Source organism: Globicephala melas, chromosome 1 (genome assembly GCF_963455315.2).
Source record: "Globicephala melas chromosome 1, mGloMel1.2, whole genome shotgun sequence".
In the NCBI taxonomy this organism is placed as follows: domain Eukaryota; kingdom Metazoa; phylum Chordata; class Mammalia; order Artiodactyla; family Delphinidae; genus Globicephala; species Globicephala melas.
Window position 1 is genome coordinate 142229849 of NC_083314.1, and position 27645 is coordinate 142257493.

The following is a 27645-nucleotide window of genomic DNA, read 5'->3' on the forward strand; positions in this document are numbered from 1 at the left end:
TGAAGCCCGTGCCCGAGAGCTACAACTACTGAAGCCCGCATGCCTAGAGCCCGTGCTCTGCAACAGAAGACACCACAATGAGAAGCCAGCACACCACAACGAAGAGTAGTCCCCGCTCGCCGCAACTAGAGAAAACCCGCGCGCAGCAACGAAGACCCAACGCAGCCAAAAATAATTAAATATTTTTTTTAAAATGTTGACAGAATGGAGATGAAAGTTTATATAAATTGGTATATTTAAATGGGCTTTATGTAAGGTGGTTATATCCCTTTTGCCTAATTATATTGTAGGATAGACATTATGTCTCACTGGGGAATGCTTCCCCTGCCTATTTTAAGACAGCGTATATAAATCTGCCCCTCAGACAATATTAATTAAACATCCTAAAAGAAACCAGCAAGGCTACCTGAGCCCACACTATATGAAATAAAACCTGGGAGTTAATATTCAGGGGCCAATAAAAATAATAATGGAGATTTTTGCTCTGGGTTTACCCTATACACTCAGAAAGACAGCCTTGGTTGAATGCCTTGTGCAAACTTTTGAAGGCATGATAAATTGAACCCTAAAGTTCTAGAACACAGAACTCTTAATTTTCAGATAGTTGGAAATTTTCTCACTGATATAAAAATGCAAATTAAAGAAAATATAGTTCGGCCAATCAATCTTTTAATATCATTTAGGTAGCAGACCAGTTCTTTAGAGAATTTAAAGCAACTGTCTTTGTGTTGCAAACCTCTACAAATCAGAAATGTAAATACAGCCCACAAACACCTGAGACTGAGCCTAGTTAGCTCAATCAGGTAAAACCTGAAACCAAATGAGACAAAAAGGCTCTTTTAAACTCAAACTGCTGGAAAGGCTCCCTCACTCAAAATCTAACTTATAGCCTCCTTAAGGGATTTATCAAGGATAAATATAAACCTTAAGTCTTTTCCACACATAGTATAAGCCTCAGTCATCTGAGCAAATAAATTTAACTTATTCCAACTGCTATTTATAAACTAGTAAGTTTATAATACCTGATTCATAACTACATGTTAAAGCTATGAGATCTCTAGTTTTGTCTGTTTATATGTCTGTGTGTACATTATATATACAAGATGTATCTACCTCTGGAAAATATTATCAAAATTAAGTTTATAAAAGAGCTCATTTAATTGACTTAAAAGTAAGCACTTACAAATTAAATTTTTCTAAATATAATGGAAACTGGCCAGAATGAGTTTCAGGTTCACATGACCTAGGAAATATTCAATATTAAATTGTATCTGGTAATAGAGCTAGCTTAAGCTTGTTGGTTTAATCAATATAGACATAGACATACCTTACTTTTATTGTACCTAGGTTAACTAAGTTCATGTTATTTCTGTTGCAGAGTTTATCAGCAAGAAAAATTAACTTGGTATTGTTGACTGAAAAAAATGCACAACCTAAAAGTTGAGAATTATGTTTTATTTGGAGGCCTTGCTGAGGACTTAAGCCTGGGAGGCAGCCTCTTAAGTCCCTGCTGAGGACTTAAGCCTGGGAGGCAGACAGCTCTAGGAACTGCTCTGAAGAGGTAAGGGAGGAGCCAGGATATATAGTTTCTACATAAAACCAGGTAGTCGGAACATCGAAAGATTACTGTTAAATAAAAACAGACATCTCAAGTTAATGAATTTAACACTTTTCTATGTATGGGAAGATGCAAGAGTCTGGGCTCACTGAAATCATTCCTTTGATATATATGTTATATCTTAACTATCTAGGGCCAGTATCCTGTTTTTTCCTCCATCCTGAATCCCCTCAGGGTGCACAGCCAGGGGCAGCTGCAGTGGCTGATGGCTTGATGGCTGCAACATCCTCTGTTTACTGATAATGGCAGGTGACATTCTTCATCCGCAGTATGATGATATCTTCATAAGTTATAAAATAAAGGTAAATGAGACAAGAGTTTACAGGTGAACTCTTAGGAATAATTATGTTTTGGGTATGTCTATCTATAGTTTCTCCTGATTTTTGGTAACTTGAGTTTTGCTAAGTTAAATTAAATGATGAGAATTCACTGACTATCCAAGTCATTTCAAATAAAATACTGGAACATTAATTGCTAAACAGGTCTAAACTTACCTACTTTTGTCTCCTTACAAGAGGGAAACTAAAGATGTCTGGGTTTATTAGACATGTCTTGTACCACACTGAGGAAAGAAATTATGCTACAAGATATATGTTTCTAGAGGTTCTAGAATATTCCCAAATTTGCCAATCAGGAAATGCTAGTATAACAAACAGTTCACAATTACTTGCTGCTTGTCAGTTTTGCTAGAGATTAAGATTTTTAAAGGTTAAAACTGTAATATGTAATTAAAGGCACTAAAAACAATAAGGGAAATGTTTCAGTATGCAAGTAAAGTACAATGTGTGTTTTCAGCAAAAGAAGGTATGAGGAATGGAAATACATTTTAAGGGGAACAAGTGATTTTGTCCTAGAGCTGGTTGTTTCTAGATGGAAAAATAAGGAACAAACTAATACGGATACAGAAAGTTGTGGAAGGTTTGTAGAAAGGAAGCCCTGAAAAAGGAGTTTTGCACATGGTCAGGCTGGGACTAAATTAATGAGGTAAATGGATTTTGTTATTAAAAGTAGGTTGGGGGGCTTCCCTGGTGGCGCAGTGGTTAAGAGTCTGCCTGCCGATGCAGGGGACACGGATTCGTGCCCCAGTCTGCGAAGATCCCACATGCCACAGAGCGGCTGGGCCCATGAGCCATGGCCGCTGAGCCTGTGCATCCAGAGCCTGTGCTCCGCAACAGGAGAGGCCACCAACGGTGAGACGCCCGCGTACCGCAAAAAAAAAAAAAAGTAGGTTGGTGCAGGACTAGATTTGGTTCCTTTCTCTATTAAGAGAAAAAAATTTTCTTGGAATACTGTTTTTGATAACAGATTATATGGGTTTCTTTGCCTTTAGGTGATGTGTATTTCCTTTTGAAATCTTTTTTTTTTTGTCTGCATTGGGTCTTCGTTGCTGCACGCAGGCTTTCTCTAGTTGCGGCGAGTGGGGCTACTCTTGGTTGCGGTGTGCGGGCTTCTCACTGTGGTGGCTTCTCTTGTTGTGGAGCACAGGCTCTAGGTGCATGGGCTTCATTAGTTGCAGCACATGGGCTCAGCGGTTGTGGCACGTGGGCCCTAGAGCACACGGGCTTCAGTAGTTGCGGCATGTGGGCTCTAGGGCACGCAGGCTTCAGTAGTTGTGGCACTCAGGCTCAGTAGTTGTGTCTTGCAGGCTCAGTAGTTGTGGCACATGGGCTTAGTTGCTCCACAGTATGTGGGATCTTCCTGGACCAGGGATCGAACCCGTGTCCCGTACACTGGCAGGCGGATTCTTAACCACTGCACCACCAGGGAAGTCCCTGTTTTAGAAATCTTTTGTCACTTTGGTTAAGTGAATAAGTATTATTTCACAATGACCTATGGTCCTATTTGACCAAGTCAAACCTTTTAAAACCTTTTTGATATTCTTGACATACTTCCCAAATATCTAATTCTAACTGAAGTTCTTTTGACCTCCAGCTAACTCTGGGAAGCTTCAAAGGAACCCTGAGGCATCTCAGAGGAACATTAAACTAATTAGGTTTATTTGGTATGTTAAATTACTTGAAAAACATTGATTGGAGATAAACCTTCTTAGATTATGCTGTGTGGGTAAATGTTAATATAGATATTCCAAATTTTATGTGGAATTCCTAAAAATCTGATTGTCCTGGGATGTTATCAGTCATAATTCTAATTATTATCTTAAAGTGTTGTATGTCACAGAAATGACCAAGTTTCTTGTCAATTACATTGTAATCAGATCTTTAACCATGCCATTTTAAGTCTTTTGTCATTTACAGACAATCACTGTTTTACTTTGATGCTTTTATAAAATGAAAATCTTCAAGAAGATTCACAAGGACTTTGAAAAATATTAATTTCTGATAACTTTTAGATCATACCACTGAAATGGGTAAGAAATTACAAAAGGGGCTTCCCTAGTGGCGCAGTGGTTTAGAATCTGCCTGCCAACGCAGGGGACACGGGTTCGAGCCCTGGTCTGGGAAGATCCCACATGCTGCGGAGCAACTAAGCCCATGCTCCACAGCTACTGAGCCTGCGCTCTAGAGCCCGTGAGCCACAACTACTGAAGCCCACGCACCTAAAGCCCGTGCTCTACAACAAGAGAAGCCACCACAATGAGAAGCCCGCTAACCACAGCGAAGAGTAGCCCGCGCACCACAGCAAAGAGTAGCCCCCACTCACCGCAGCTAGAGAAAGCCTGTGCGCAGCAACGAAGACCCAATGCAGCCAAAAATAAATAAAATAAAATAAATACATTTATTTTAAAAAAAAAAAAAGAAATTACAAAACTCTAATGGAAAACCCAATGCCTCCATCTAGATCAACAGGACATAATTACATGGGACTGAATGAACTGATAAATATGATTTATAATTTTATGACTTTTTCTGAAATATACCAGCTTTTAATCTTGGCTTTCCAGAAAAGCTTTCCTCTTATGGCAACCATGACCTACAACAAATTGAGAAAGTATACCTTTCTAAACAAAGATGAAACATTAATTTTTTTCTCTCTACCTGATTCCTCCTGCATTTGGCTTCTCCAGCTGGCTCCCCTGTGGACCTGATGGCTTACTGTGACAATATTACAACTAGCTATACTAACCATTATTTTAACTTGCTCTCTTGTTGTTGTCAAATTATTTATACCTTGTGCCTCTCTTTGCTGCACTACAACGTTATTAATTTACTAGCTATATTACTTATATCCTGTCTGTTTTATAAGATTGTTGTCTCTTGCATTACCCAATGTGTAACCAGGCCTCCAACAAAATTAATGATGGTTAAACATCTTGAGGCAGTTGATCATATATACAACTCTACACAGAATAATTGTAATAGTGCAACTCTAGATATGGGAAGAAGCAACAAGGGAAAACATTTCCTGAATAACAGACTAGTAAGACAGGCAATCCAAAGAATTTAAGATTATCAGTAGGACCTGATCCAAAATTAGCACATTGAGTAGCCTACCAACAGGCTCTCTGCCTGATCTAGGAGTGAGCCTTCCTAGCGCAGTGGGAAAAAATTAGTCATGAAATGCCTCCCAAACATTGGTCAAATTTATGATCAAGAGGAGGCACTGTGGACAAAGAATGTAACCTGCCATTTCAGTAAACAAAGAATTTTGTGGGCATCAAGCCATCAGCCACTGCAGCCACCCTGATGGTACATCCTAAGGGATGCTCAGCATGGAAAAAAACAGAATACTGGTCCTACAGTTAACGTGCATATCAAAGGAATAATTTCAATAAGCCCATCTCCCCATATAGAAAAGCACTAAATTCATTAACTTGAAATGTCTGTTTCTTTAATTAGCAGTAGTCTTTTGATGTTCGACCACATGGGGTTTTTTTTTCCCCTATATCTTTGCTTCTCCCCTACCTGCTCAGAACAGTCCTTCAGAGCTATCTGAGAGGCTGTATCCCAGGCTTAAGTCCTCAGTAAGTCTGCTAAATAAAACTTAATTCTCAACTTCTAGATGGTGCATTTTTTTTCAGGCAGCAGTTCTTAGAACATATTTTAAATAGGTGGTTGAAAGTTTTTTACCTTTTAAGTCTCATGTCTGGGCTTCCTCAGGGACAGTTTCTGTTGATTTTTTTTCCTTTTCTTGTAATTTTTTGTTGAAAACTGGACATTTAAAATAATATAATGTGGCAACTCTGGAAAGCATATTCTCTCTCTCCCCTCCCCAGTGTTTGTTGTTGCTGTCACTATTGTTTGTTTAGTGACTTTTCTGAACTAATTCTGTAAAGCCTGTATTCTCTGTTATATGTGACTACTAAAGTCTCCAGTTAGCTTAGTGGTGAGATAATGACTGGACAGATTTCCCTAAACGCCTGGAGCCAAAAAGTCTCCCAGTCTTTGCCAAGGGGCTCTGCAGTCATGTTTGGACAAGGCTTCAACAATCACCCCAGCAGTTAACAATTCAGCCTTAGCCTTCATTTCCTGCTGGCACAAAGCTTCCAAATCAGCCAGAGGTTAGAGCTTAGGACATTCTTAGATCTTTCCTGAGCACATGCATAGCAAGAGCACATATGTGACCTTCTAGATTCCCAGGAATATGTTGGAGCTTTTCAAAGCCCCTACAGAATCTCATTCCCCAGCTTTTCCTTTTAAGTTTTCTGGTAAGCCTATTATTTGCCTCAGGGGTTTTCTACTGCCTCAGGCAGATGCAATCTTAAATAACTGCCTCAAATTGTTTTTAACAAATGCCTCCTACACCAACACTCTGTGAAAAAGCTTTTCCTACTGGGATAGCTTCAAGATGTGTCAAATAAAAACAACTTGTAAGTGGGATCTTCTAGATGGTCAAATAATGACAATCCTCTGGGAATGGGGCTTTGAAGGAGCTCTAATCCTGTTCTGCCTCTGGTGGCTGCCAGGCTGCTCATTTTCACCATGATTGTGGGCTGTTGGCTTTCAAGGCTACTATGTAACTAGGGAGGGAGGAGATGGGGATAGGGCAAGATAAAAATGCCACAAAGCTTGCTGTTCTTACGGAGGTTCAGCCATTTTTCTTGAACAAACACTACCCAGATTGCTGCAAGCCTTCTATTCATTTCAGAGTTATGGAAAAGTTGATTGAGCATTTTTGTCCATTTTCCATGGACTTTATGGAGAAAATTTTTCCGGGTCTTTAGTTGGCTATTTTTGCTGACATCACTTCTCTTTACTGATTTATCTACTTAAGTCTATCAGTTACTCTGAGAGAGGGATGTTGACATTTCTACCTATTTATACATTTGTCTCTTCCTTCTGTGAGTTGTCAATTTTTGCTTCATACATTTTGAAGTTCTATTATTAGGTACATACACATTTAGAATTGTTAAATATGCTTGATAAACTGACCCTTTCATCATTAAAAAAAAATGCCTTGCTTTATCTCTGGTAACAGTCATTGCCTTGAAGTCTATTTTGTCTGATCTTAACATAACCATATGGGTCTATTGCTCACATATACCAAGCACATGGGAATCCAAAATCAATTTATACTCAGATAAAAGGGTATAATCCTGATACTCTGCAAGCAATGTCACCTATACCTAATGTCAGGCTTTTGGGCCCTGAAATCTCCCTTTAATTATACTGCAGGACCTAAAAGCTTTCATTTAGGTCGAACAAGGGTTTTTCTGCAGATAAGCTCAGCGATGGCCTTCCACAGTAGCCCTCTTGATCTTCTCTCCTGTGTATACCACTCCTAGAAATTCTGGCCCACCCCTAGTTGCCTAGGCTCAGAATTCTGTTATTGAGCCATGTGGGTCCACACATATCTACTTTTGTAGATATGACCAAAATGACCTCTGACTAACTTATCCCTGTTCAGGGCCAGCTCTAGGCTCCCTTGGCACTGAAAATTCCCATTCCATAGTATAAGCAGTGAACCTAGACCAGGAATCAAGAGAACTCAAGTCTGGATTTGGACTGAACAGACTTGTGAGGCAATAATGCACAGGACTAAGAATGTGGACTCTGGAGCCAAACAGCCTGACTCTGAAGCCCAGCTTCCCCAGTTGTGTGACTTGGGCAACTTCCTGATCTCTCTGCTTTAGCTACCTCACTAGTGGAAGGTGAATTAGAATACTGCCTCTCTTACAGGACTGTGTGTGGTTCAGATGGATTCATGTAAGTAAAACTTTTTAAATAGCACTTGGAACATACATACAGTAAGTGCTATCTAAATGTTGGATTTTTTTTTTTGGTAGTGTTGGCAGTCTGTTATTACAGACTACAGAGTTAATTTTATCATCACTGTTGCTGTTATGTGCCAGAAATGTAGCATTTCATGAGCAAGTTATAGGTGTCTTAATGCTGGGAGTTACACAGTATTATAGAAGCTTAAGATTTTGCTTAAATGTTTAACTGTCCTTTCCCTTCCTCTCTTTCAATAGCTATACTCAGTGTGCAGACTAGACTACGGCACTAATCTATTTATTCAAATCATAATAGTCATAAATTTATCAAGTACTACGTATTCTTCCTTGCCTCTATCATATTATAATTATTTATGTACTTGCTTGTTTACTTATCTGTATCCTCCAGAGTGCCAAGGGTAGGGACTGATTTTGGGTTTTGTTTGTTTTTGTTGTTTGGCTGGCTGTTGTTGTTTTGGCTGATCCCACACATGGCTTGTGGGATCTCAGTTCCTGACCAGGGATTGAACCGTGGCCCTCGGCACCAAGTCCTAACCACTGGATAGCCAGGGAATTCCCTGGGTTTTGTTTTAAAGAAGAAAAAGTTTCCAATGACCCAAGATACAATCTGGGAAATGCTAATTAATTAATTAATGCTAATTAGCAAATGCCAATTGGCTGATTTTGCCACCAACCTTCAACTTGTCTGCTTTAGCCCTCATTTCCAGAAGCTTCTTCTCTGTGGCATCTATCTGCAGCCCCTCATCGCACCAGTTCACAGCCTCGACATAGTTTTTCAGTTCCAGATGGCATAAGGCACCTGTAGAACCCAGCACCCTTAGTATCTGTGGACAACAGGCATGGGAAGAGCCATCCTTGAAAGGGACCCCCAACCTTAACCAGCTACCAGCCAGTACCCTGAAGGGAAAATGGATGATAAAGACCCTTGTAGTACATTCCCCAGACAAGGAAGACTATTTCTTGTATCTTAGATCAGAAAGATTTCTAGGGCCCATTCAGCTCAAAACTCCTGTAAGCCTTTCTGGTATCAAGGACTCTTAAAGTAGGGAAGGCTACAGCTTAGTGGCAAAGAACACAGTCTTTGGAATCAGACAGATCTGGACTGGAAATCTGGCTGTCATTTACCAACTAAACATTAGACAAAGGACTGAGCATCCCTGAGCTTCAGGTTCCTCATCTATAAATGAGAAGAATAAAGTTCATCTCAGATGACTTTCTTTAAATGGAGAGAGAAAGCAGAATTTGTCTCAGTCATTCACAAAAGCAATGGCAAGACCAAAGACATTAGGTCTCTCCTAAAATTGTTCTTGATGGCTACCAGTTTAAGCTGCCTCTCCTTTAATCATGTTTTTTCTCCAGTTAGCCTCTTTGGGCTTTCCACAGAATTTAAAAATATCAGAACTGTAAGGGCTTAAATGTCAATAGAATCCAACCTGATCTTCCAGAGATGGGCATACTGATACTCAGAGTGGGTGTCTCGCCATGGTCACATGGTAAGGTAAAAGTGACAATTCAATCAAAGTACAGACTTCCAGCCTGTGGCAAATTCCACAGGACTATACTCCATTTACTTGCCCATCTTTGTTTAGTACCTCCTTTCCCTACAGCTGAAGGACCTAGATCTACTCAAACCCCCTAACCATGATTAATGAAGCAATAACTTTGATAAAGCATTTTAAGTTGGTCATGAGGATACAGAGATTAATATGTAATGAATAAATTAAAGTTTACAAATCACCTTTGAGCTTCTCAAAGAAAAGGTGAAGTATAAAAGTAATAAAAGCACTATTATTACACACAAAGGTCAGACTACAAGAGAAAAAATAATCTGGGAACATCTCAGCATTAGAGTTAGCAGCCAAAGTCCCATAACTTATCTTTTAATTAACATTAACATGGCATTTGAAGATCTTGCCTTTCAATCAGCTAGTTTGGAAAAAAACTTAGAATGTGGCTTTTAAAACTGCTTTATTTTAATTAATTTTACCTTTATTAATTTAAAATGAGGAGTTTCAATTTCTCTACAAATTCTTAAAACACAGAGGGTTGGATTATTCTCTGGGGAATTCTTTTAAAAATGGCATGTTGCCGTTGACAAGGACTTAATATCAAGATGGCAAAAATAAGGTGACTTCATTAGTATCTTAGCACCTTCATATCAAAGCTTAAAATACTTCTGGTGCAGTGCATGCCAGCTTTTCCGCGATGACAATCATACTGCAGCTCTACAAGACTTACCTCTTACTATTGCTTTCAGGTGGCAGGGTTTTAGCTTCCTGGCCGCTGTCACATCATTGAGAGCAGAACGAAAATTGCCTAACAAAACACCATTTAGTAAAAGAGAAAACACGTTTTGAGATCAGATTACTTCCAAAATTTTGTGTGTAGAAACAAAAACACTCTTGGACAATCTTGGAGAGATAAAAATCAGAGCAACTGTTTATATTGGGTTGGCCAAAAGGTTCGTTCGGGTTTTTCATAACATCTTACAGAAAAACCTGAACGAACTTTTTGGCCAACCCAATAGAAAAAAATAAAGTTGTGCTCATCAAGCACCTTAGAAATGTTTACAGCATCAGGCAACCCACCGAACAACTATAAATGGCTAGTAAGCATATGGAGAGATACTCAACATCACTAATGATTAGAGAAATTAAAATTAACATGAAATTGGTAAAAACTAAAAACAGATAATATCCAATATTGGTGAAGATATGGAAAAAGGACACTCTAAGAGTAAATTAGAGAGCATATTGGCATGCACTTTGTACGTACACTTTGACCCAACAATACTCTTCTAAGAACTGATCCTCAAAAAGGCTTGCAAAACAATAAAGATGTTAAAAAAAAAAATGCTCGCAAAAAAACAAAAAAAATGCTTGCAAAAATGTAAAAGGATAAATGTAAAAGCATGTTAACCACTGCATTACTTTTAATTATGAAAAGCTGGAGATAACCTAAATACCCTCAATTTAGTAATGATGAAATAAATTATGGTAAATCCATACTACTAAATACTATACAGCTATTAAAAAGAGTAAGACAGTTCTGCATGTAAAAGCATGATAGGATGTCTGTGCTATATTATTTTAAGTGGTGGGGCAATGTGTATAGAAGCCCATCTTCATAAAACAAACCAATCTAAATATACAGACACAGGTACACACACACATATATTTGTAAGTGCATTTAAAAAAGGTGTGCAATCATACACACTGGTTATCCAAACTAGGAGGCATGAGATAGACTTTCACTTTCTAGTTTATACTGTAAGTATTACTTAACAGCTTGGTATTTACTTATTAATTTCACTTCTAAAACTCTAGCCTGGGGGTCAGCAAAATTTTTCTCTAAAGGGCCATATAGTAAATATTTCAGACTTTACAGGCTACATATGGTCTGTTATACATTCTTCTTTGTTTTACAATCTTTTAAAATTGTTTTACAAGAGGTCAGGGATCCAGATGTGGCCTGTGAGTCCTAGTTTGCCAAATCCTAAAGAATAACCAGAATTACTGGAAAAACTTTATCACTAACTTTGTTCATTTTTGCATTACTTAAAAAAAACCTAGGGCTTCCCTGGTGGTGCAGTGGTTGAGAATCTGCCTGCCGATGCAGGGGACACGGGTTCGTGCCCCGGTCCAGGAAGATCCCACATGCCGTGGAGCGGCTGGGCCCGTGAGCCATGGCCGCTGAGCCTGCGCGTCCCGAGCCTGTGCTCCGCAACGGGAGAGGCCACAACAGTGAGAGGCCTGCGTACCACAAAAAACAAAACAAAACAAAACAAAAAAAACTTAAAAGCAGCTATATACTCAACAACAGCAGAATAGTAAAGCAAATAGTGTAAACCCTGGTATGTCCATATGATGCAACTTTATGTAGCTATTAAAATAGTATTCACAAATAATTTAATGACAGGTGAAATTGTTTATGTTATAAAATTAAGTGAAAAGAACTGAATACAAAATTGGAAGAACAGCATGATCCTAACTTGGAAAAAATACATATAAGAGAAATCCAAAAACTTCTGGTAAAAGGCAGTAGACTGAACACATGCAGTTCAACCCCTACCACTTCCCCTCTGCCACAAAAAAGCCATAAATCCACAGAGACAACAAGAATGAGAACAACAGAAAACACATTTTAAAGCTGGAGAACAAAGAGACACAGGCTAAATGCCTAATTAGGCTTGAGAAAACTGACTTCTAAGCCAGCAGAGGGAAAACTCAAAGCTACCAAGCTATACTGTAGAACCCACAAAGTACTCAGGACTAAAGAATCAACAGCACGAGGTACCTCCGGAAGCGTGGGTAAAGGGGTCTTCCATTTAGTGTATTCTGAATCAAACCTGATTCCACATCCTAATGCTAGCACTGTGTACCCTTCAACAATTCATTTTACTACATTTATTACTACAGTTTCTTACTCTGCTAACTAGGGATAAAGCTGTTAACCTCATTTATCTTACATAGCTGCTATGAGGTCAAGAGGGATAAAAAAAAAATGTGAAAGTGCTCTGTAAGCCATACCAGTGACATCATTTAAGGAATGTCTCTGAATATTACACATTTGCTCCTCTGGTTATCACATTACATGCAGTTTTTTCTTTCAAGGTGTTTTTGGTCTTATTAGCCCTATACATGACACTCTTTAGTTCCCCAAGGAAAGGAACTATGTAGCTCTTATTCACAGTGCAGTGCCTACATACAGTAAATGCTTTCTATTTACTGACTGAATAGGTAAATAAATTAAACTCCTTTAGGGAAAGGTCAGGTCTTAACTCACTTCTGTGATGCCAGTGCCTAGCATGGAACAAGAACTCAGTTTGCTCAATGAAGAAAATGTATTCCTCCAGAATTTAGAAGAGTGGGTTTCTAGTCAAGGTTCTGGCACTAACCAAAGGGGTCGCTCTCTGGGCCTATGTAAAATGAGGGGGCTGGTTGGCTCAAATAATCTCTAAAGTTCTAAAGGAGAAGACAGCTGGAGCGGCCTATGATTAGAAAGAAACTCTGCTCCAATGGTGACAAGTCCCAACAGACTTATCCCAGCTAGACTTGCAAGGCTTATTGTCTACCAGCCCCTCAGAAAAGGCTGAGGTCATTCCCAGGTCCTCTCTAAAACTCTGTGATAAGAAACATCGGTCTAATACGACCAAGACTATAGTCACCAACAATAATGCCACCCAAACAATTAATCAGTGTTTCCCAAAGTCATGTCTGCAGAACAGTCCTGCATGTTAATAAGTGTTACTTGAAAAGGGGGCTTATAAAACCTGAGAAGCACAGGGTAAGGTTCTTTGCTGTAGGTTTTCTCAGCATTAACATACTAATGTGCACTGCGAATCTCCCATGAAGAAGCAGCACTGTCCAAATTTACTTGTTCAAAGAATGTTTTACTTCAAAGGTCCCACAGAATACTCTTTGAGAAATTCTCCCTTGTATTAATACAGTTTCTCTCACACAAAGAACTCTATTGCCTTAACCCTTCTAGCATCCTTGAGAAGAGGCCAGAAAAAAACTTTTTTTTGAGAGAGAGAGAGTAGAAGCATTTGGGCTCAAATATTCCAGATCATACCAACTCATGTATTAAGGTATTTGATGTTACTCATTTGGTTCAGACAGTAAGAATTATACAACCTACCTGGTTTCCCTTTTCACCAAGTCTATCTAGAAAAGCAGAGTTCAGTTACAGTAAGCTATCCTAGGCTTCTGGGATAAGCAGCTCCTCTTCGCCGACACTCTCAAACCCTCCACTAGCCATCATACAGTTGTTTTTATCATAAGTTAATTTTTTAGAAAGTACTAAATAATGGAATAAATTACCCAGATAGTACTGTGCTGCTGCCCGGTTGGAATAAAGAACAGCATTCAACTCAGGGTCTGCACATTTCTTCTTTAATCCTTCAGTGTACGAAATCACAGCTTTCTTATAGTCTTTTTCTTTAAAGTAATCATTGCCCTCGTCTTTAAAGGTCCTGGCCTGTTCTGCAAAAAAGAGAAAAAATGATCACTATTTCCTATTTTTTAAAGGGCTCATTAAAAATAATTCTAAATCATGCAATAATGTAATATATGACAAACAAAAACAAGAAACCAATAGGGAAAGAAAACTCAAAAACGAATGCTATAAAACTGGGTATCACCATGGAGAAATAAAGTCACACATACTTAACTACAATCAATTCCAAATACTTTACAAGGTAGATTATTAAGTGTTTATGAAAAAAAAAAAAAGCATAAAGGAAAAAAGTATACTTATCCTGGGCTTCCCTGGTGGTGCAGTGGTTGAGAGTCCGCCTGCCGATGCAGGGGACACAGGTTCGTGCCCCGGTCCGGGAAGATCCCACATTCCGCGGAGCGGCTGGGCCCGTGAGCCATGGCCACTGAGCCTGTGCGTCTGGAGCCTGTGCTCCACAAGGGGAGAGGCCACAACAGTGAGAGGCCTGCGTACCGCAAAAAAAAGAAAAAAAAAAAAGTATACTTATCCTAGCTCTTGAAGAGAGGACTCTTTTTTTCAAATATTATTTTGCTTTTTTCTTATTTATTTGTTTATTTATTTTTGGCTGAGTTGGGTGTTCGTTGCTGCACGTGGGCTTTCTCTAGTTGCAGTGAGTGGAGGCTACTCTTCATTACGGTGCACGGGCTTCTCATTGTGGTGGCTTCTCTTGTTGCAGAGCACAGGCTCTAGGCGCGCAGGCTTCAGTACTTGTGGCACATGGGCTCAGTAGTTGTGGCTCACGGGCTCTAGAGCACAGGCTCAGTAGTTGTGGCACACGGGCTTAGTTGCTCCGCGGCATGCGGGATCTTCCCCGATCAGGGCTCAAACCCATGTCCCCTGCATTGGCAGGCAGATTCTTAATCACTATGCCACCAGGGAAGTCTGACAGGACTTTTTTTTTTAAGTACATAAGAAACGGGGGGAAATTACACTTCTGTTTTTGCGCGTGTTGTTTGAGTCCCTGGAATTCAAATTACCCTCCTCAACTTAGCAAAAGCCTACAAAATTGTTATAATTCAGTTAAAATTTCCCACCCAGTGAAAGCCCACTCCTACCTCCGCCACCTTTAGTATTCCAACAGCACCTATAGTTACACGTTGGCACTTATCACACAGGTTTGTCCTGATTCTTTAGGGCAGTTTGGCTATCCACTAGAATGTAACCTTTGAGGGCAGTCTCATTCATTCCTGTATCCCCAATGCCTAGCATTTAGTAGGTATCCAAAGAAGTATATTTGGAATAAATAGTGACAAGTTAGCTCGGGCTAACTACTTCTTGTTATCCATCAGAAGCTTTCTGACTCACACTTTATCTCAATTCAATGGAGGAGCAAAACAAATGTTAGAGTCATTGAAGATACCTTCTGGAGGTCGCTCTTCATCAAAAATAATTGACTGGAGGCAAGCCAAGTCTGGATTCTCCTGGGGATCAATTTCTGATGGCGCTTTCTTCATAAATAAGGGGATCTTTTCAAATTCCTGGATGTTGTTAAGAGAAGAATGAACTACATAAATAGGATTTTCCACTGAGTACATCCAATTCCATGTCTCTACATCAAAGTTTTCTTACTCATCATAATTTGCCAATCTTCATGATTGCCTTTCTCTCTCCCTATCCAGGCCCCAGTTTCCCATCTGTAAAACAGAGTGTAGAATAATCCCTAAAGATCTTTCAGTTCTCACATTCTTATAAGAGTGGTAGTAATCACCATCAGTTGAGCGCTCGTATGTTCCTGGCACTTTACCCACCCTCTCACTTCAGCTCTGCCACAATCCCACGAGATTGGTGTTACAGTTAGAGGAATTTTACAAATGAGGGGATGGGCTCAGATAGGTGAAATTAACTGACCCAGTATTACAGCCAGTATGTGGTGGAGTCACAGGTTTCTGACTCCAAAACCTGGACACCTAAACGTACTGGCAGCTTAAGAAGACCCTCAAAACTTTTCGGACCGATTTTTAACACTCAAGTAGAAACCACCTTTCCGCTGGCAGCGGCAGGGCTCGGAGGTGAGGGAGGCGCCTCGGCGCCCTGGAGGCCCCAGGAGTTCGGACGACGCGCGCGCGCACACACACACACTTGCGGAGACCCCGGGCCCGCTCACCTCCTCCCACTGGTCCTCGTGGAACCCGCCGCGGTAAGGCTGGCTCTGGAACTTTTCCAGGAACGAGTCCATAGCGTCATCAGAGGCCGCGTCCTGCTCCTGCCGCTCCATGTCAGCTCCCTGGCTCCCCTGCCACGGTCCAGACGCCGAGAATCGCTCGACAACTTCCGGCGGCGTGGGTACCCTTCCTTCAATCTTCCGGGCTGCGCCGGCCCTTGTGCCTCTGGTTCCGCCTTTTTTGGGGCGTGGCCGACCGGACTCCACCTCTCCCCCGGGAAGCACCGGCCCCGCCGCGCCCTCCCGAGTACTTTTGGGGTCGTGGGTTCAGTCAACCCATAGTTCCTAAGCTCCTTCCGTGTTCCAGGCCTGTTCTAGTCGCTGGGTATACAGCGCTAGGCAAAGCAGGTAAAATCCCTGCCCTCTAGGAGTTGATTAGGTAGAGGAGAGAGACAGACAATAAACAAATAAGATGTGAGAGCTTGTCAGGTGGTAGCAAGGACTATGGAAGAAAAGTTTTAAACAGGGTGGGCAGGCATTCAAGCAAAGGAGGAGGCTGGGGGTTGTCTGCGCAAGAGCATTACCCATGGAGGGTACAGAGAGGGCCGGGCTCGGTGGTGCAGCAAGGAGTGTGAGCAGAAGGTAGGTGGGAGGGATAATGGGCTGTGAGTCTGAGCGTTTGGGCTTTCCTCAGCATGCAGTGGGACCTTCTGGAGAGTTCTGAGGAAAGGAGTGATGTGCTCGCACTCTGTTTCTGAGGTGAACCATCTCTACCCTCAGTCCCCACAGCTGAGATGAGAACAAGGCCTCCAGGCCAGGTAAGCCTTCCTGCAACCCCTGGGTTACCCAGCAACTGGCTGCTGGGCCCTGAATCGGGTGCTACAGTCTTGGCAGCTCACAGCCTAGTCTAGAAGGAAAGACAGGCAGGTGGCAGACCAATCTAAACCCCAGCTGGTCACAAGCCTGTGCAGAGGAGGCGCAGAGGAGTGGGTGTTCCCTGGGGGGTTCAGGGAGGTTTCACAGAGGAGGTGACACAGACCTGGGAGCAGAGATGAGGACTATCTCTGCAGATGGATGGAGGCTGAAGGGAAGTTGGGCATTTTAGGCAGTGGGAGCCCATGTGCAGAGACACGCGGGTGGGCCACAGCCTGCATGCTGGCTACCGCAAGAGTTAAGAGGAAGGCCAGCAAGGTGGGTGGGGGCCAGAGGGCCTGACTGCCCTGTAGCCCTTTATCCTGCGGAGGACAGTGAGCCACTGACAGACCTATGGGCAAATTTGTCTTAGGAAGGCCTGGGTTGCCAGGTGAAGGATTGATGGGGGAGTCTGGATTAAGAGATTGACAAGGAGAATGCTGGTGAGAGGCCAAGGGAGAAAAGAGATCTGAAGCCCAGAAGCAGAGCTGGCAGGCTTGCTCATTATTTGACACGAGGATGAGACAGACAGCAGGGCTAAGGATGACACGTGGAGCTTTCCAGGGTCAGGACTGTGTGTCTTTTCCTTTCTACCTCACCCACACCCAGCAGAACACCTGGTCCAAATGCTCCCTTTCCTCTAAATCCAAACCTCCTTTTCCACACTTCCTCCTCTAGCCCGCTCCCTAAGGATTCCCTTTTATTCTCTTTATTTATTTTCCCTTCCTGAATACAGAGCCTACAAAGTCTTTCTGCTTCCTTTTTTAAATATGATTCCTATAAAATCCTGTACGATTTTAGGTGATGGTAGGGAAGGTTCAGAGAAGGGATGTGCTCTTTGACCCTTCCAACTCGAGACTACTTGGGGGCCTTGGCCAATAATTGAGCCTATCAGACTCCTTTGTGCTTCAAGACCACCCAGACCCAGAATAGGTGGCTGTTATGTATCAAGGCCACCAAGACCAGGATGCTGGCCAATGAAAACGGCAGCGTCTCTAGGTGGAAAGAGCTCAAGCATGGGAGTTGGGAGGCCTTTGGGATCCACACTTCTATTGCTTCCTGGCATGACATTGGACAACACCCACCGTCTTTGAGCCCTGTCCTCATTTGGAGAACGTGGGCAATGAAGCCAACCTGCCTTCCCCTTAATTCCGTATGGCTACTGTGAGATTCAAATGAGGCAATGCTCGTGAACATTCTTGGCAATGGACAAGGTTATGCAAAATGACCACCCCATTTCCTACTCTCTCAGGCCCAGAATCCTGATGGCCTTGGCCTACATTTATTAGAAGATGACTGTGTGGTCAACTTCGTGGGTTCCTCATCCCCAGCAGGAGCTTAAATGTAGGTGCCCCTCAGGCTTACGTCTCTTCCTGCTCTGCACACTCACCCAGGGAATCTCAGCTCACACCTGTGCACAGATGAATCCCAAATCTGTTTCCATCTCAGATCCCTCCCACGTGCAGCCAGCACCTGGGGGCGGTCTCCACTAGCATGGCAGACAAGCCCCTCAAGTTCACCATGTCCAGACTGAACTCACCCCTCCCCCAACCTGCTCCTGGTCCTGAGGGATGCTCAGTGGGGGACGCCATTGGCCTAGTCATCCACCCAGAAACCTGGGCACCATCCTGACGTCTTGCTCTGCCTCCTGTCATCCACCAGATTCTGAAAATTCTCCCTCCTCAATCTCCCACAGGTCCAGTCACCCTCTCCATCCTGCACTGCAGCCCAGGCCCCTTCCAGGCCCCGAAAGCCTCTAGCCGGGTCTCCCTGTCTGTGCTCTTGTCCACCACCCCCCGACCCAGCACTTTCCCTCCATTCCTGCATGAGCTTTCCTCCTCTCTATTTTCTGATTTATTCCATTTAATGCTCCAGAGCCCTCCTCCTTTCCCACTCCTATCACTCTAATGTGTTTTAATGGACATTTTCAGTTTGTAAGTATCCTCGCAAGATGCAACTTCTTTTGTGCATATGTTTTAGATAGTTTTTTCCCTCAGCACTAGGTTTTAGGTCCCATCCGTGGTGCTACTGCCCCTAACTGCTGCATGGGACTCCAGAGTGCCCATTCACTTCCCGAAGATGGGTCCTCAGGCTGCCTCCTCTGCCTTGCACCACAGAGAACACTAAGACTTCCTCATACGTCTCCCCTTATGGACCTATGGGAATATTTCCCTGACACGTGTGCCCACGAGTGGAATTGCTGAGTTACAGGCATGCATAAACCTATTATGACTGACGAGTGACAGATTCCTGTCCAGAATGGCTACCATCTGCCCTCCTATCAGCAGTGCCTGTATGCACACGAGGAGGGAGCTTTCTAAAGCAGACATCTGCCCACATCTCCCCACTGCTTGCCTCTCCCCTCCCCACCATGCCTTCCCAGACTCTGAAGTCTTCCTCCTTAACACAGACTCCAAGGCCATACTGACCCAGCCCTTGTCCTCCTCTTCCTTCCCGCTCTGGGCTCCAGGGCACCTACATATCTGTAGTTGGTTCTTGGTCCCACGTGCCCTGCTCTTCTCCATACATGCCTGTCATATGGTCATCTTTCCAAACCCCCTGGAGGGGACGTCTCTTCTCTAGGAAGCCTTCCCTGACACTCCGACCCCCAGCTGGCTGATGTACCTCCTCTGGACTTCACAGCCCCTATGCTGCCGCTCAGCACAGCATTGACCTGCTGGGCTGTTCGTGTCTTTATATGTCTCTGATACTTCCATTAGGCCAAAGTTTCTCAACCTTAGCACTTCTGACAATTTGAGATGGACGAGTCTTTGCTGTAGGGCTGCCCTGTGCACTGTAGGCTGTTTCGCAGCACCCCTGGCCTCTACCCACTAATGACAATAATATTCCCACCCCAAGTTGTAACAACCAAAAATGTCTTCAGACCTGGCCAAAATCACCCCCAGTTGAGAACCACTGCATCAGACTATGAACTGCCCAGGGCCTGGGGCTGGGACTCATTCACATCTGTATCTCTGGCACCCAGAGCAGGCCTGGCCCAGATTAGGTGCTCAGTAAATATTGCCCGAATGAGTGGTGGCCAATTGCTGGGCAAAGACTGGAGGGTGAGACTCAGAGATCAGGATTCTGGGATATGCATGATATCATGGGGTGGAAGGGGTTCTCTTTTCCTCCACCAAAGGCTAACCAAATCATCATCTCCTTTTGTTCTTATTCTCTCCCTGTGAGGGAGGGGAACCTGAGACATCTAGCAGACTTACTGTGTGGCCTTGAGCAAGCCATACCACCTCTCTGAGCCTCAGCCTCCCCACTTATAAGATGTGGACAGGACAGACTATGTCCATCTGTAAATGTTGACTGACTCAATGATTAAGGCCATGCTCATCTCATAGGAAACATTCCGTGAGGAGAGGCAAAACACGTGGCATTTATAGTGAGCATGGCTGGGGCCATGGCCACCTCCGAGGAGGGCTGGGGGCTCAGGGACATCACTGCTTCAAGGACATCTTCAAGGAACCCAGCGCCTGCATGATCCAGGAGCGCCGCTGGTGGGAAGTGGGCAGGTTCTCACAGCTAGGGCTCCAGCGGTGTATGGTAGCCGGGTCACACGCCCAAGAGTCCCCATGTGGCAGTGGCCAAGAGTCCCGCCAGCAGCTGGCCAGGATGCTGTCCCGGGCCTGAGCCGCGTAGATGCACACTGATGCTTCTGGGTCGTGTCTCAAGGTTTCCAGAGCTGAGTTATGGGGAGGAGAGAAGTCGCTTGTGAAGACCAGGTCCACCCATGAGTCTCACACCCCATCCTTCTCCCTTCATGCCTTGGCTTTAGCACTCTGTTCAGCGTCCCCTCATCTCCCAGCTCTTCAAATTGTTCATGCCTTTTGAAGCCTGAATCAAAACCTGCGTTCTCCGGGAAGCCTTCTTGGACTACCCCAGCCTACCTTCATGCTCCCATCAGCTTCCCCAGTTACAAAATTTACGTGCTCCCTTAAGAGCCTAAACTACTTGCTCTACTCTAAATGGTTTCTGGTCTTATTTTCTGAGCCTCGTTTCCTGGATCATAGGCTCCCCTAGGGTGGGGTTGTGTGTCTGTGTCCTGGTGACTCCACAGTACTTAACATGTACTTGCCTGGGTCAATACCAGCACAGTTGGACTAGCTAAAACCCCTGGCCTTGGGACATAACCCTTCCCTTTCCCATTACCCACTGTGAGCCTACTCGTTCCCTCACTGGCCCCTGAAATCTCACCAACGCAGGGCAGGACTTACCGGCTTTAACTTCATTCAGATGATCTTCCGTCATGATGCTCTCCATGCAGGGGACCAGGGACCCTTGAGCATAATCTGAGAGGTGAGTGCCTCCACCTCCTGACTCCGACCCCCACCTTTGGACCAGACCCTCTCAGAAAAGCTCTCCCTACCCTCTTCCAGCCCCACAAGTAAGGACACAAAAAGAGAACTTCGTCTTGACCTGGGACAGATTCCCTACGACACAGATTCCTAGGAGAGGTGGCAGGTCCAGCAGGCAGGGGTGGCACCAGGACAGGGGCAGGAGCTGGGCGGCAGCTGACTCTGAGAGGTGGCCCTAGGTGGTCTCTTCCCCAGGCTGGTCCTTAGCGTCCTTAGACTCAGGGAGGTGCTGCCTCGGCACCCCTCCTCCAGGGAGTTTGAGCCACAGTAACAGGAAGAGTACCAAGTGCCTCGTATACCTTCTGGGCAAGTGGTTGGTGGGGCCCCGGGAGGGGCTGAGACTCAGCTCCTCGGCCACACTGCTCAGCCCTACCCTGCTCCCAGCCTGCATGTCTGGCTCCTAAAGTACCTGTGGATCCGTGAATGAGCCGGACCTCTCAAAAGGCCCTTCCCACACTTCTGTGCCTGGTGAATTCCTATTTGTCCTTGAATATGCAGTTTAACACAGTCGCTCGTCCAGGAAATTTTTCCTGACCCTGCCGCCAAGCTAGTTAAACGCCTCTCTGGGTTCCCAGACTCTCTGAGTTTCTCTCTACTTGTGTATACTGTGCTGTATTTTACTTGTGATCCGTGAACATCTCCCACCAGACCAGGGGTTTCTTCAGCTTAGATCCACTGGGGATGGGGCAGTAGGAAGGATAGTCTCTGAGTGTATGCTTATATGCATTTTTCTAGGGAAAGTGCTCATAACTTTCTTCAGGGTCTCACAAAAAATCCATAACCCGCAGGAGGTCAGGAATCAAAACACCACACTAGGAGCTGTCTGCGGGCAGATGCAGGTGCTACCCAGCTTTCTTTTCCCAGCACAGGCCCTGACACGGAGAAGCCTCCCAGGGTGTTAAACACCAACATTTTTAGAAGTGATTAATTTGGAGCAAGATTTAGAGAAGTCAAAATTTAAGAAATAATGTCACTCTGTGTGAGAAGGTGTCCCTGAGCCGGTCCCCACAGCCTGAGGGATTGCCCGTCCACCCCTCTGCCCCGCCCCCTGTCCTGGGCATCACTCATATGTCTCGGAACTGATCACGTTAAGAGCCACCCCTACACCTCCCCACCCCCAAACATCAGCATCACCTCCTGAAAAGTTCTGTGTTTCTCTAGGCTAAGCGCAGTGCCTGACACAGAGAAGAGGATCAATCAACGTTTGCGGCATAAGCCAATGAATGCATGCACGGACGACAGGATGGATGAAAAACTGCAAGTGAATTGGGCGAAGGTACTAAAAGAAACATCGCTTTACAAGGTGGAGGGCTGGGAACGTCATCCTCTCCAAGCCTCTCTGCAGTAGGGTCTCCTGATCCTTGAAGGGTGTGTGGATATTTCAGGGAGCGGAGGGGAGGGGGGTAGCTGAGAGGAGAAAGCATGCCATGAGAAGGGTCCTATGGGGGGACCCTGAGCGAGGGGAATCTATGGTTTTTCCCCCAGAAAGGCAGAGGTCGGGACTGTGGAAAGGATGAAGGTGACTAACACTGAAGGAGTACCTTTATCTGCCAGTGTTCACACACGCAAAAAAAATTCTCATCCGGTCCATGAAGTAGGAGTTGATCCCCATCTTACTGATGATCTTACAGATCTTACAGAGGAGCCTCAGTGGGAGTAAATGACTCAGTTGGGGTCACACAGAAAGGGGATCATGGAGCTGAGATCCTAGCTCACTTTTCCACTGTGCAGCTTGGCGCCTCCTGCCGAGGTTGACAGCAAGCTCCTGCTGGGCCTGGACCCCACCGTACTCAGCGGGGACGCAGCACTTCTGCGTACAGATGCCAAGGTTGTGACCTTGGCTCACTTCCCAAGCAGTGATCTCAGAGAAGGGGACACCTTTCTAATTTATACCAAGGCCGTCTGCTGGCCAAGGCTTGCACCCAAGGGGAGGCATCCACCCAGTGCCAGAAGGGCCGCAGCTTCCTTCCAAGGGGAGGAAGCAGTAGGACTAGTTCTGCTAGGGCAGGTTACCTATGAACATGACCGAGGACTTCCGGAGGGAGGCCCTGGAACTCTTGGTGTACTCCAGGCTCTGGCTGAGGAACGTGAAGGCACTGTCTCGATGGGTGTCCACCTGGGACAAAGAGAAACCTGAGAGTGCTGGGCCCTCAGAGGGACTACCCATCCACCCCTCCCAAAGCTAGGAACGGGGACCATGTCAGGCAGTCGGGTCCTGGCTCCTTGCCTCCTAAACATCTCTGCTACCCATTCTGGACTCTCCCAGAGGCTAGGCCTCATGTTCTCTTAGCTGATTGCAACAGTCATTTCAATGGTCCTTCTGTCTTGGTTGTCTCTTCTTCCAATCCACCCACCTGCTACAGCCGGAAGGTAAGTTCTAAAATGCAAGTCCAGGGACTTCTCTGGTGGCACAGTGGTTAAGAATCCACCTGCCAATGCAGGGGACATGGGTTCAAGCCCTGGTCTGGGAAGATCCCACATGCCGCAAAGCAACTAAGCCCATGCACCACCACTACTGAGCCTGTGCTCTAGAGCCCTCGAGCCACAACTGCTGAGCCCACGTGCCACAACTACTAAAGCCCGTGCGCCTAGAGCCCATGCTCCGCAGCAAGAGAAGCCACCACAAAGAGAAGCCCACGCACCGCAATGAAGAGTAGCCCCCCACTCGCCACGCAGCAATGAAGACCCAACACAGCCAAATATAAATTAAAAATAAACATATTTTAAAAAATAAAATAAATGCAAGTCCAGCCAGAGCTGAGAATGGACATGGCATGCGAGGGACATGACTAAGGAGACAGGTTTGACCAAGGTAAAGGATTCAAGTTACAGAGCAGTGGGGAGTAAACTAGAGACTTAGGAGGGTCTTAAAAGTCCTTAAAATACAGATAGGAATAGGGCTTCGTTATGCATTAGAAAATACAAAGCCAGCACTTATTCTTAAAAGGGCAATGACAAAGCAATGTTCTGGGCAAAATAGTCTGACAGTGATGTTCAGGTTGGGTGTGATCAAGTAGAAACTAGCGGGCAGGCAATCTGCTAAGAGACTGTTGAGGGAGATGAAGAGAAGTCTTATCTGATCACTCTCCTGTTGACAATCTGCATGTCAGGGAGTAAACTCCTGGGCCTGGTGGGCAAATCAGTGTCAACTTCCATCCCCACCTCCATGCACACCATGCTCCGGTCCCAGTCGTGGCCCAGCTCTCCCCAGATCTGTACCTGGTACAAGCCATTGCTCCTGACTGGAGTGCCTTTCCCTCTTTCCTTCCTGATGAGTTCCCTCTCATTCTTTGGTGCTCAGCTCAGAAACCAGCTCCTCCCCAAAGCTTTCCACAAGCCTCAGGCAAAGCTGATCCCGCCACTCTTGACGTTTCCGTAGCATGTTGCACAGCCTTTGTCATGGCACCTATGACATTGGCCTATAATTATTTATACCTGTCTCCCCCACTGAATCTGGTGTTCCCCCAAAAGAAGGGGCCAGCTCACTCAGCTCAGAGTCCTCAGTACCCTGGACAGAGCTTGGCGTTGGATGAATGAATGACTAGGTTACGGACCCCTTCTTAAAGCTAAGGCTAGAGGTTGACCTTCCTATGAGCAGAGGTGCTGATGCCTGGAGAGCAAAGAAGAGACTGAGAATCTGGAAGGGTTTAATGCAGAGGTCACAAGCTGGCAGCCCACAGGCCACAAGTGGCTGGCAGGGCAGCAGCCAGCACAGTGTTTTAAATAAGCTAAATTGATTGTTAATTAATGTCTTATAAAAATCTAGATTTTCTTGTGAAACTGGAGACCCTGGTGAGAGTGGGCTGCATGGTGAGCTGGAGCTCTCCACTGTGCTTTCAACAGAGCCTGGAGGGACTTCCCTGGTGGTCCAGTGGGTAAGACTCTGCACTCCCAATGCAGGGGGCCCGGGTTCGATCCCTGGTTGGGGAACTAGATTCCGCATGCATGCTGCAACTAAGAGTTTGCATGCCGCAACTAAGAAGCCCGCATACCGCAACTACGAGTCCGCATGCCACAACTAAAAGATCCTGCATACCACAACGAAGATTGCGCGTGCTGCAACTAACACTTTGTGTGCCGCAACTAAGACCTGGCACAGTCTAATTAAATAAATATTTTTTTAAAAAAGGAAAAAAAAAATAAAACCAATGCTTAAAAAAAAAACAACAGAAAAAAAACAGAGCCTGGGTGCTCCAGGTTGTCACAGCCCTACCACCTCCACGTCACTTATAATCATAACTGCGCAGTCACAGATCATGGTAAGTATTTGAATTAGCGACCCTGGTCAAACACTTCCTCCAGGCCTTTTTCCCTCTGTAAACTGAGGTAAAATATTAGGCACTGTGTTGCAGAGGTTTTGAGCATTGTTGTTAATGGTTACTGTTGCAAAGTAACAATCTGTTACTTTGTATATTTTTCTTAGGTTGGTGGGAGAATGGGGATGCTGTAGGCCCCAGCCAGATCTCCCTTAGGGTGTAAAGGATTTATTCTCCCAGGTACAGATTGCTTTGGTGGAAGAGAACTGCTGGCCCAAAGTCATGTCCCTTCCCAGGCTGGCTGGCATCCAATGACAAGGCAATCCACAACCTCAAGACCTTCTTCAAGGGACAGAACCAGAAACTGACAGACGGCTCGGTCTATGTGGAAACCTGACCCCTAGTTCCAATGTGAGGAATCTCAGCATAGTGTTGGCTGAGACTTCCCCTGAAACTACACTGCAGCTTGACTCCTCCCACTGCCACTCCTGCTCTCTGCCCTTCCTTCCACAGGAACTGATCCCAAGGGTGCTCCCTAATAAACCTCCTGCATGCCAATCTCTGCCTCAGAGTCTGCATCCTGGGGGACGCAGCCCATAACAACAGGGAAGGTAGGTGGGACTAGATGGCAAATCTTCCCAAATTGTATGTGGAGGAACCAGGCTGCATCCTGCAGTGCAGCATTTCACTGTATATATGGCTCTCTTCTACTGCAGGATGTTCTCAGGTGTTATCTCGAAAGGGAGTTCTGTGGTTAAATAACTTTGGGAAACCATGAATTAACCATGAAACATTTCCTCAGCACAGAACATCTCAGAGCTTTAATGTACCGATGGCACTGCAAATCCCCAAGAGGAAGATGACGATGCAGTATTTCCCAAACTTATTTGTCTTGGAACTTCTTTTCTCCCCTGTGGGGCATATCTTGTAGGACTGGTGTTGCAAAGAATACACACTGGGAATTACTGTTGTAGAAAAGGAGCCGATGGAGCCCTTCAAGCAGGGATATAATATAGACAGACTGTGTTTTAACCAGACCATTTTGGTGGCCTGAATGGGGAGTGGACTGGAGGGAATGAGATTCAAGGCTTGGGGACCCAATGGATGGCTGGACCAATGGCCCTGCTGAGAGACATCCATGACCTGAACTAAGGGTAATGATAGTGGGGAGGGGGAGGGAAAGACAGACTCAGAGGTATTAAGGATATTTAAGATTGATCAAAGGTGAAGGTGAGGGAGAGGAATAAGCCTCAGTTAGTTTTAGGTTTCAGCTTTTGGGGATCTAGAGGGACAGAGCAGAACTGACATGGGATAGGCATAAGTTCAGAAGAGATGCTGAGCTTAAGGTGTGTGTGGTTCATTGGGGGAGATGTCAGTAAGCCATGGAGAGGGAACACCAGAAGTGGAGAGAGGAGTGAGAGACGAAGATGAACTTCCAGGAGCCAACGACTCATAGGTGGTCATGGAATTGTCAGTAAGGATGCTCAGGTAAAAAGAAAAAAGAGGCAAGGAAAGAACCTGCCACCTCCAACACACTCAGAAGGACCCACTGTAGTCTTGGAAGCACTCACAAGGTACTTGCAAATTTTGGCCACCATCTGCTGCTGGTTGTCCCAGGGCTTCCGACTGTAAGCTCTTTTTGGCAATTCCCAAGCCATGAAGCAAGAGCAGTGGAACAGGGTCTTCACACATTTCTGGGGGCCAACAGGAAGAGAACACCAGAGCTGTGGAATTCCAGGACAGCCGGAACGTGTTCCCCCCAAACAACTGTATGAAACTGGATTTTGGAAAAGCAATTCCTATTTGAAACATGCAAGTGAAGTTGGCTGTTTTGAAGAGAAATACTGACATGGGTACCTTTGGTAAACAGACTTGGCCAGACATAAATAAACTGTCCGGTGGTGGATCAGCTGTGATTCTAGGTTGGGTTCAGGGCCGTGCACACTCACCTGGCTCACCTTGGCATTGCTCTCTTGCATGGTCAGCAGCAGGGGCACCAAGGTGCTGATCATCTGCTCCTCCATGGCCGGGGTGCGGGGCGACCGCAGCTTCTGGACCACCTTGCCGTACAGGTTGATGCAGGAGGAACGCACGTCCTCTCGTGACTGGGGCAGATCCAGAGGCTCAGGCATGCTCCGTCTTCCAGGAGGCTGCCTGGGCCTCTGTGCCCCACATGGAAGCACATGGCCTTCCTTCCACTCATTCTGAGGGCCCCTCCAGGCGCAAGTCACACAGAGACGGAAAACAGTGAAGGCCACCTG

The 27645-nt window shown here is 45.0% G+C and overlaps 2 protein-coding genes and 1 long non-coding RNA gene across 6 annotated transcripts in view; 1 reads left to right on the forward strand and 2 right to left on the reverse strand.

The window, feature by feature from the left end:
- The window catches only part of TTC4 (tetratricopeptide repeat domain 4), a 39314-nt gene extending 23277 nt beyond the window's left edge, over positions 1–16037 (reverse strand). The window contains exons 1-5 of one of the 2 annotated variants that reach the window (XM_060305183.1): positions 15853–16037; positions 15109–15226; positions 13574–13735; positions 9990–10067; positions 8426–8550 (exon numbers count right to left, since the gene is read on the reverse strand). In XM_060305183.1, coding sequence (XP_060161166.1) covers positions 8426–8550; positions 9990–10067; positions 13574–13735; positions 15109–15226; positions 15853–15963 — 594 coding nt within the window. In that variant the 5' untranslated portion in view covers positions 15964–16037. The remainder of the gene's footprint in view (positions 1–8425; positions 8551–9989; positions 10068–13573; positions 13736–15108; positions 15227–15852) is intronic. The other variant, XM_030870251.3, reaches the window with a different exon arrangement.
- Positions 16038–16133: 96 nt separating this feature from the next.
- LOC115860451 (uncharacterized) lies at positions 16134–26041 on the forward strand. 3 transcript variants are annotated; one of them, XR_009565241.1, is made up of 5 exons: positions 16134–16257; positions 16544–16667; positions 22290–22404; positions 24895–25003; positions 25625–26041. It is a non-coding gene; the product is annotated as an uncharacterized lncRNA (long non-coding RNA). The 3 variants fall into 3 exon arrangements; XR_009565240.1 differs by lacking the exon at positions 16134–16257 and having other exon boundaries at positions 16330–16667; XR_009565243.1 differs by lacking the exons at positions 16134–16257; positions 16544–16667 and adding an exon at positions 20974–21069.
- The window catches only part of MROH7 (maestro heat like repeat family member 7), a 43448-nt gene continuing 36013 nt past the window's right edge, over positions 20211–27645 (reverse strand). Inside the window, exons 18-22 of the mRNA XM_030870253.2 lie at positions 27334–27489; positions 26956–27078; positions 23142–23244; positions 20988–21050; positions 20211–20455 (exon numbers count right to left, since the gene is read on the reverse strand). Of these exons, the coding sequence (XP_030726113.1) occupies positions 20211–20455; positions 20988–21050; positions 23142–23244; positions 26956–27078; positions 27334–27489 (690 nt within the window). The remainder of the gene's footprint in view (positions 20456–20987; positions 21051–23141; positions 23245–26955; positions 27079–27333; positions 27490–27645) is intronic.